The following is a 10,171-nucleotide window of genomic DNA, read 5'->3' on the forward strand; positions in this document are numbered from 1 at the left end:
CTACAAAAGATTTAGTTTTGGATCCATCATTAGAAATTGGCTAATTTAAATATTTAGATTATTATATATTTTAAAAATCCGCCGCTGGAAATTTAGAACCTAACCCTTCGTAAGCAGAGCCAAGACAATGTGACCGGAACCTTAGCCCAGGTTCGTAAACATCTCGATCGAGAGACATGAGAAGGAAAGTGAGCAAATGGAAAACGAGGAGACAAGGGAGAGAATACCTCCGGCTCCGACGGTGGCTCTCACACGCGACCATACGCCGGAGAAAAATTCCATTTAGCTTCGAGAGTTTGAAAGGATTTGGAAGAAGAAATAAATGTCCTCCTAAAACTCCAACTTGAAATTGGCTAATTAGTATTTGGAAATATATTTCAAATAGTCGAATTTTTAAAATTAGTTATATCTAACGTACACACAAAAAATTACCAACATTTTTACTTCTTTAATTAAGATATATAAGAACAAAATATAGGCTGGATATATGTGATTCATAAGCTTTCCTTGTAAAGTATAAGAGAAATCTCGTATTGGTATTTTATATTTTTATACGTTGATGTCAAATATCGTCTTCTACTATGGGTATGAATGGTGACCAAAGAATGAAGATGAACAATACATTTTTTAATATTTTAAAAAAATTTACCATTCATAAGGAATAATTTTTTCTTTCTATTTTTTCTTATTTCTTTTGTTGTAGAGAAATATAGAACAAATTTGTTTCTCGCTAAATATGATAAGAAATTATTATTCCTTATCATTTCTATAGTTTTATTCTTTTTCGTTCCTTTCATATATGTTCTCAATGTTCCCGTGATAGTTACCCGTTATACCCATCTCTTTAAGTGTCATAGTTACACCATGGTAATATGTTCTATAAAGCTTTTTAGATCCAGTTTTTGTTCTCTATAAATTTTTATTCACATATGATAGGGAGAGAGAAGAGCTGTTGAGGGTTGTCTCACGCACACTGTCGTTATATGGCGAATGGATTGGGTCCACTGACGTCTGTAGTTCTCATATTTTTTTTTCTTTCTAAAAATTAATTTACGTATTCAAAAAGAGAATAATAAATTGTTCTGTATAGGTGTTAGTGTCTACAGTCGGCTGCCAATTTTTTTAAAAAATAGTTTCATTCAAATGCGTAACAAACAAAAGAATTTTTTCAGCAAACAATATTTAATTTATATAATATTAGCATCCTACGTACCGTATAAAATATCATACATAAAATAAAAATTACACCAAACTAACCAAGCTAAGATTGATTTAATCTGTTTGCTAGCTATGGAGTTCGGTAGTTTTATTTATTTATTTGTTACTACCCTAGCACTCGTTTCACTTGTCACTATCACCTCCTCTCATCTATTACCTCACATAAATTTCTCTGTTATTTTTTTACCAAAAAAAAAAAAATTCTGTTTTTAATTGTCTATTAAAAATTAACAACAATTAATCTAAAATCAGAAATATCCCGTTTTTAGGGCTTTATTCAGATAAGAAATCAGTGGAAGTCAAAAAAGAATTTAATGTTACGAGTTTCTTCTCTCTAGATTCATTTTTTTTTTCTCTCTCTCTCACCATCACACATAACACAGAAGAATCCATGGCTGCTTCTTCATCCTCTAATGCTTCCTTCTTTGGAGTTCGAGAAGAAGATCAAACTCACCTTCTTCCTCCGAATCCCTCCGCGGCCGTCGCTCCTCCTCCTCCTCACCACCAGCCACTGCAGTCTCAGCAACCTCTTGAAGCTCCACCGCAGAAAAAGAAGAGAAATCAACCAAGAACTCCAAGTAAGTTAATTATCACTCCTTAATTGAATCTTATGATCATCTTAATCTTATCAAAACATGTGATAAAATTTTAAAACATTGATTGGTGAAAACTAGAAAGCTCTTTTTCACTAGCTGAATCTAGAAATAAGAAAATTAGCAAAACCCTAGTTCTTGATTTTCCAGAATTGAGATTTTCATTAACTATATCATGCAATAAAAAATTCCTTAACTAATCAATATTTTTGCCTCGATTTATTCTTCTTCTCTTTATTAGATTCCGATGCAGAAGTCATCGCTTTATCTCCAAAGACACTAATGGCTACAAATAGATTCATATGCGAAGTATGCAACAAAGGTTTTCAGAGAGAACAGAATCTACAACTTCATCGAAGAGGACACAATCTCCCATGGAAACTTAAGCAGAAGTCGACCAAAGAAGTGAAGAGGAAAGTGTATCTTTGTCCGGAGCCCACGTGCGTCCACCATGATCCGTCACGTGCTCTCGGAGACCTCACCGGAATCAAGAAACATTATTACCGTAAGCACGGTGAAAAGAAGTGGAAATGCGAGAAATGTTCTAAGCGTTACGCTGTTCAATCGGATTGGAAAGCTCACTCCAAGACTTGTGGTACCAAAGAGTATCGTTGCGACTGTGGTACACTCTTCTCCCGGTAATTATTCGAAAATATTTTGAACAATTTAAATTATAATTAATCATATATAGCTCAATGATATGTGTGTGAATATGTGTCTTGAGTCATTCTTCATGGATTAGGGTTTATTCTTAGGTTCACTTTCTGTTTCGCTTCGAAGTCTTGGATGCTCTTATCGCTTTCTTTCCTGCAGTAAATGCAACTTTAATTTCTTTTTTCCTTTTGTATATAAAGATATTAAAAAATCATAATTGATAGATGAACACGTGAATGTATGTGTGCATGATATAACCATATCTATATATGACACTGAAACTGCCATATTTCTTTTTTTTTTTTGAACAAAAAACTGCCATATTTCATTAGATACTTTCTAGCAGAAACTCAAAACCAAAGAGGACCAATTTCAAATTTGTGTTCTTTTATTGTTTTTCTATATATCTTGCCTCGTAAACACCGCCCTATTTTCTGTCAGAGAAATAAAATTGATTTTTCTCAGGATTTTTTTCCTTAGATTTAATTATGTACTTATACTACGGGCAGTTCACGTGCTGCTAAACAATATAATAGAGAGTTTGTCATTACAGAGTTTCCCTTTTATGTTTCGTTTGTACTCTGCACCATAATAATTTTTTTTTTGAACTGAACCACATGATTATTTTCGATTTATTATAATTACAATATACATTTTGCATAAAAACAAAATGGCGCTAATATTTGATAGAAGTGGCAACTAATACACTACAAACAATTTCGATTTTGAATTTTGTTTTGGTTCTTGGTTGGATTTTGATGTGTGTATGACGTAGAGTTCTATAAATGGAATGAAGCCAGGGAAATAAAAATATGGTGGTATACGTGCACGCACACACACATCAAAATATATAAGTGCATTTATGTCTAATATAATCCTGATCAATGAATATATGCTGAAGTTGCATTTATTGAACTTATAGGATCTTGAATTAAAACAGATTCAGATATTCATTTCTCAGTCATTCTCTCTACTACTAATTTCGTGAAACATAACTTTTTCCACCTACCTTAACTTTTGTAATTCTCTGTATACACATATATTATTTAAATACACATTAATGCACACATACACATATCTTATGCATATAAAATATCATTTTAGAATTAAATAATGATTATTTTAATTAGTTATTGCATATATAGTGATAGGCTTATTCTTGGCTTCACCCCCTATCGTGAACCTGCAATAAAATTGTGTTATTCATATCTTTAATAAAAGGAAACAAAATATTGTCAAGCTATATTATGTTTTTAAAATAAAAAGGTAAAAAATAAATGAATAAACATAGTGGTCGTTACAGAAAAAAAAAAAATTTAATGTCTTCAGCAAAACACTAAATCCTAAACCCTAAATCCTAATCCCTAAACCCTAAATCCTAAACCTTTGGGTAAATCCTAAACTCTTTGGATAAATCCTAAACTCTTATTCAAAAATACTAAACACTAATATACTCAAGGGTTTAGGGTGTAGGGTTTAAGATTTAGGGTTTAGGGTTTAGTGTTTTAGTGTTTAGTGTTTTGATTTAGAGTTTTGGATTTATCCAAAGGTTTAGGGTTTAGTTTGGGTTTAGTGTTTACGGTTTAGGGTTTAGTGTTTTGCTGACGACGTTAAAAATATATTTTTTTAAATATTTTTTTTGTAACTACTATTATTTTTTATTTATTTTTTACGTTCTTATTTTATAAACATAATATAACTTGACAATATTTGTTTTATTTTTTAAAAGATATCAAATATGAAATAATGAAATCCTATTGGTTGGTGAACCTAGATATTCACACTCTAGGTAAACCCAATAATAACTTATACCGATATATACACAAGATAGTTGTTAGTAAGAAAAATTAAATAGACATACATCATCAAACTTGAAGTGTGACACAACATTGTACTCCTATTTATGTATATGCATCAATGCATGTGGGTGTGTAAGCTGTTATAAATTTACGTATATGTAATAGTAATAGATTCGTATAATAGAGTAGTAGACTGACTTTCTAGAGTTGTTCAAAAAAAAAGAGAGTAGTAGACTGACTTTCTAGCCATCCATCGACTTTTCAAGATCCCATAATTACACAAGAATATATTTGTAGCTACGTGACATGATGAGTCTCTCTCTCTACTTATAAATACTTTGTTCTTTCATTTTCCCCAAAATATGTCTTTTTATTTTATCGCTTAATTTATCTGACGATCCAATAGATTCCATTATGAATGAAATGACTAATATTATCTTTTTGTTTTGAGTCACAGGCGAGATAGTTTCATTACACATAGAGCCTTCTGTGACGCGTTGGCTCAAGAGAGTGCGAGACACCCAACTTCTTTGACTTCTTTACCAAGTCATCACTTCCCGTACGGACAAAACACCAACTCCAACAACAACAGTTCAAGCATGATGCTTGGTTTGTCCCACACGGGGGCCCCACAGCATCTTGATCATCACTCTGGCGACGTTCTCCGACTTGGAAGCGGCGAAGGAGTAGGTGGAGGAGCCGCCTCACGCTCTTCATCTGATCTCATTGCTGCAAATGTTTCAGGTTACTTCATGCAAGACCAAAACCCTAGCTTTCATGATCAACAACAAGGATTTTTGGCTGCAAGCAATAACATCAAGCCATCACCAATGAATTTTCAACAGAGTCTGATGCAGTTCTCGCATGATAGCCATAACTCTCCTTCCTCCAATCTCTTCAATCTCAGTTTCCTCTCTGGAAACAACGGAGCTGCTTCTGCTACAAGCAACCAGAATGCTGCTGCTGTTTCTTCCGGTAATCTTATGATCTCGAACCATTTTGATGGCGAAAATGCTATTGGAGGCGGAGGAGGAGGGGAAGGAAGCACGGGTCTCTTTCCTAACAATCTGATTAGCTCGGCGGACAGAACAAGCTCAGGAGCAGTGCCTTCACTCTTTAGCTCATCAATGCAAAATCCCATATCAACACCTCAAATGTCAGCCACTGCTCTTCTTCAAAAAGCTGCTCAAATGGGTTCAACCTCAAGCAGCAACAACAACAACAACAACAACGGAAGCAGCAACAATAATAATAACAATGCCTCATCCATTCTAAGAAACTTTGGGAGTGGAATGTACGGAGAAAACGAGAGTAATCTCTATGATTTGATGAACTCTTTCTCTAACCCCGATCCAACGGGAAACAACGTTAATGGAGTACATTCTCCGTTTGGTTCGTACGGAGGAGTGAACAAGGGATTAAACGCTGATAAACAAAGCATGACTAGAGACTTTCTTGGAGTTGGACAGATCGTAAGAAGCATGAGTGGAAGCGGAGGGGTTCAACAACAGCAACAACAACATGGGAATAGTAGAGAAAGAGTTGGCTCTTCGCCGGATTCTGTCGATAGAAACAGCACGACTTTGAATCCTTGTGGTGGTCCGGCAACCTCACCACCGTATGGAATCCATCATGCTAGTTTCTAGCTAAGAGAATTTTTTTAAAAAGGTTTCTAGTTCATCAACATAGATGCTATCTTTTTCAGGTACGCATGTCGTCATCAAAATCCGCAATTATAATTTTGTTGCGAGTCTCTTGATACTTAAGTTTATCAGCAAAAAATAGTTGCAATTTATCTAAACTCAGCTCCTTTTTCTCTCTTGTAAAAGATTTTGCGTTTATATATAGTTTATATAAATGGATTCATGACTCTTAAAAAGAATTGCAGATGAGTTTATGCCTTTATGGTTTGAGAATGTATATTTTTATTGTTTTGTTTTAAATGGTTCGTAGAGTTCTTCATATTTGATATATATATTTTTGGCTTATGAAATGTTATATACAAAAATTATTATTGTTTCTCATGGCTTAAAGTTTCAGATAAATGAGTAATTTGTTTATTTTGAACTCAATTTCGAGTCTTTGTTCTCTATATAGATATGTATTAGTGTCACATCTAAAACGAACACTATACTAACGAGTTTAAGCTATATAAAGAATTTGGGTGTGAATAATTGTTTATTTATTTATTTTTGTTAAAAAGCAGTTTTGGTATTTGTTTTTGGCTGTACTATTTATCGTCTTATCATTGCATGGTGCAAGCAGCTTTTGCTACGTTTCTTTGTCTTTTTGTTTTTATTTTCTTATATTTGCCGTTTTATTCTTTTATTTCTTTTCATTTGTCATCCTCACTAGCTGGCAATGTCACGAGTGTTTGTCCTGTGATCCCCCTTTCTAAATATTTCGATACATGTATACATACATGTCACATGTGCATATAACATATAAAATATAAATATGCATTTGTATAATTTTGTACGTAATATGTTCCTACCATATCCTAAGGCTTGTCCCGATCATATTTGAATTTTCCGATCATATATGAATTTGACGGTCCAAAAATGTTTCAAAATTCAGAGTCTACATTATTGATGCTGATTTTTCCGGTTAATAATAGCATCAATATGAAACTAGTTCTAATGCAAATATAGTTTGCACCGTTTTGATTTCGCTTGGAAGCATGTTTTCAAAAATATATCATTAATTTTTTAACAAGACTAATAACTTAAAAAAAAAAATTTGAATCTGGATTATGATTTCGTTTCTTAATGATCTTAACAATTAAATTTATTTTAACCAAATCCGAAACACATTTAATATCCAATCGGTTGGGTGATTGGGTATGTTTGGGGAGAGAAGAGGGGATATTTTACAGAAATTTCAGTGCATCTTTAGCCTTTTTTTTGTTGATTTAAATTTTGTGTGTGTGAACATAAAATACATTACTGAAGACCACATCTGTAATTGTTGGAAAAATTAATGATATTAATAATTGTTTTATAATGTCATTGTCGTAATAATTAATTTATTTGGAGAATATATATATCAATAAAATTATAATAAGGAGTATAATGCAGGACGACATACAGACAAGTGATGCAACTAAGGAGGCCCATCGACATGCAAACAGAAGGAGAGATGGTATCGTTGTCTCACCAAAAACAGACAGCTCTTCTTCTTCTTTTTTGTTGTAAACGTATTTCTTTGACGAAAGATAACATTTTCATGGTGTTATAAACCTTTCTGTTTGAGAGGGTCTTTTTTACCTTTTTTTGGGGTTCTCTTAGACTACGTTTGCTTTGTTTAGCAAGATTAGATGCAGTACTAGGCTTTGATTTCATCAAATCTGATTGTATATCACTTTGTGTCATTACTCTGCTAATGAAAATTCACATTCTTATAAAAAAAAGATTACATTTTCATGGTGTAATGGTTAATCATCCATATGAAGAGAATTCCTTTTTATAAAATAATATATCTTAATTCATCATATCCAAAATGAATACACTCGAAGAAACTGTAAATTTTAACCATTGTCTGTAAAATAAATTGTTTATGATCGGATATTGGCCACCAGAATAAATTGCATATTACGAATTTTTATGTCTCCAACATGTAGCTAGCAGTCGAACTTTGAAGTTTGAACCAAGCTGCCAGTTTAAATTTTTTCGTTTACTTTTAAAATTTATACTGACCTGACCACTAAAGAGCAAAATGTCTTCGTTTTCAAGCTGTCTGGCGCAGGACCGCGAAAATCCTAATTAAAAATTACGAAACAAAAAGCATATGAAAGATAATATAAAGACCGAAAACGTTAAAAAATCATAAGGAAATAGACAAATTCACGGAGTCGAGATTTGATTTCTTTCTTTAACTTAATAAATAGCATGTAATGTGTGACGGTTTTATGCGATTTTTGAATCTAGGATACATCCGTGATGAAACTGTTTCGCAACACCCTAAAGAGAATCTACGAACTAACTACTACGATATACTTTCGAGACACTTACTTTAAAAAAGAAAAAAAATCTAAAGTATCTTTTTCTAGTGAGAGAAAGGTTCTTTTGTGTAGTGAGAGATGAATGTGTGTGTTATGAGATAATTGAATTTGTGAAATGCTTATAGGGTATTTATACTGAATAAAAGCTTGGTCACCAAGTTAGCTAAACTATGGGTTCTTTATTATAGAGTAGCCCATAATATACGGTGTATCCCAAATAATTTAATATCCTTGTTATAATTTTTCAGTGTGTATGACCGGGATTACTTGTATAACGACTTAACACGTTTACCGTATGCGTTAAATTGGATCATGTAGAATTGGTTAAGTACATTAGACTTCCATTGACCCTTTCATACTCCACTTAGACACTGACTCGCCTACGTTTTTAGTTAATTGATGTTGAGTGTCTAGTGGTTTTTTTTTGAAATTTTACTTGAGTAGTTTTAGGCTTATAATTTCTCAAGTATCTTTACAGCATAATGATCCTGAGATAAAATTGTCCCGTCAGGAGTCTTTGTGATTTTAATGCCGAGAATAACATCCGCAAGACCCATGTCTTTCATGTCAAACTGACTATGAATCATGTTCTTGGTTTGTTGAATGATATCTCTGTTACTACTGGTGATGAGCATGTCATCAACGTACAAACACAACATAATATACCCACTTGGAGTACATTTCAAGTATATACATTATCACATTCATTGATGCTGAATTTATTTGACATTATAAAATTATCAAACTTTTCATTTCATTGTTTTAAAACTTTCTCGAGCCTATACAATGACTTCACAAGTCGACAGACTTTATTTTCTTAACCCTGGATCATAAATTCTTTGGGTTGTTTCATGTATATCTCCTTTTCTAAATCACCATTTAGAAAGGTAGATCTAAATTTTATTTGACGGATTTCCAAGTCTCTTAATGCTGCAATTGCAATTAATAATCTGATTGAAGTTATTCTCTTCCAACGAGAATAGGTATCAAAGAAATATAGACTTTCTTTATGTTTCCTTACACCACAAGTTTGACCTTGTACTTATCAATTGAGCCATCAAGTTACAACTTGGTTTTGAGTTGCCATCTACACCCTAGTATTTTAAAACCTTGAGGTAAGTAAGTTATTTCATAGGTATGGATCTGCATTATAGAATGCATTTCACTACTGACTGCTTCTTTAAAAGAAGGTGAGTCAGGTGTAGACATGGCTTCAATGTAAGATTTTTGGTTCATTCTCACTGAGAACTAACATTATAAAATCTTCACCATACGACTTTTCCTTACGAGCTCTTTTGGTTCGTCTAGTTTCGTATTTCATTTCTTCTGCATCGATTACAAAAGAGCTAGAAGTACTTGCCTCATAACTAGAGGTCATCACATCTCTTTCTTTAAGAGTGCGTTTCGGATATTGTTTATTCTTACATGGAAATGTCAGTTCAAAGAATGATGAATTCCTTGACTCCATGATCGTATTAACATGGATCTCTGGTATATCTGATTTATGAACCAAAAACCTATAAGCACTGTTGTTGTGTGCATAACTGATGAATCTACAATCCACGGTTTTTGGTCCAATTGCAAAGAACGATGTATTCCTTGACTCCATGTTGTATTAACATGGATATCCGGTATATCTGATTTATGAACCAGAAACCTATAAGCACTGTTGTTGCGTGCATAACCGATGAATATGCAATTCACGGTTTTTAGTCCAATTTGAACCTTTTTAGGAGGTAGTGCTATGACTTTTGCTAAGCACCTCCACATTTTTAGGAGTTAGTGGAACTAATTTTGCCGAGCACCCCCACACTTTGAGGCATTTGTACGAATGTACATTACGTTTTCAAAGTACATGGTCTTTTGCCAATGTTTGAATGTGGTAAGCAATGCCCCCCCCCCCCCCC

At 33.3% G+C, this 10,171-nt stretch overlaps 1 protein-coding gene across 2 annotated transcripts; it reads left to right on the top strand.

Moving 5' to 3' along the window:
- The first annotated feature begins 1,509 nt into the window (after positions 1–1,509).
- On the top strand, positions 1,510–7,420 carry LOC106327594 (protein indeterminate-domain 5, chloroplastic-like). Of its 2 annotated transcripts, XR_001267481.1 has the most exons (4): positions 1,510–1,796; positions 2,053–2,449; positions 4,722–5,969; positions 7,342–7,420. XR_001267481.1 is itself a non-coding variant. In XM_013765774.1 (3 exons), exons 1-3 carry the CDS (start codon positions 1,610–1,612, stop codon positions 5,908–5,910), a joined length of 1,773 nt encoding a protein of 590 aa, XP_013621228.1. In that variant the 5' UTR covers positions 1,510–1,609; the 3' UTR covers positions 5,911–6,169. The 2 variants fall into 2 exon arrangements, 1 of the variants encoding a protein (XP_013621228.1); XM_013765774.1 differs by lacking the exon at positions 7,342–7,420 and having other exon boundaries at positions 4,722–6,169.
- The last annotated feature ends 2,751 nt before the right edge of the window (positions 7,421–10,171 follow it).

The sequence above is a fragment of the Brassica oleracea genome, chromosome C2 (assembly GCF_000695525.1).
Source record: "Brassica oleracea var. oleracea cultivar TO1000 chromosome C2, BOL, whole genome shotgun sequence".
Lineage (NCBI taxonomy): Eukaryota > Viridiplantae > Streptophyta > Magnoliopsida > Brassicales > Brassicaceae > Brassica > Brassica oleracea.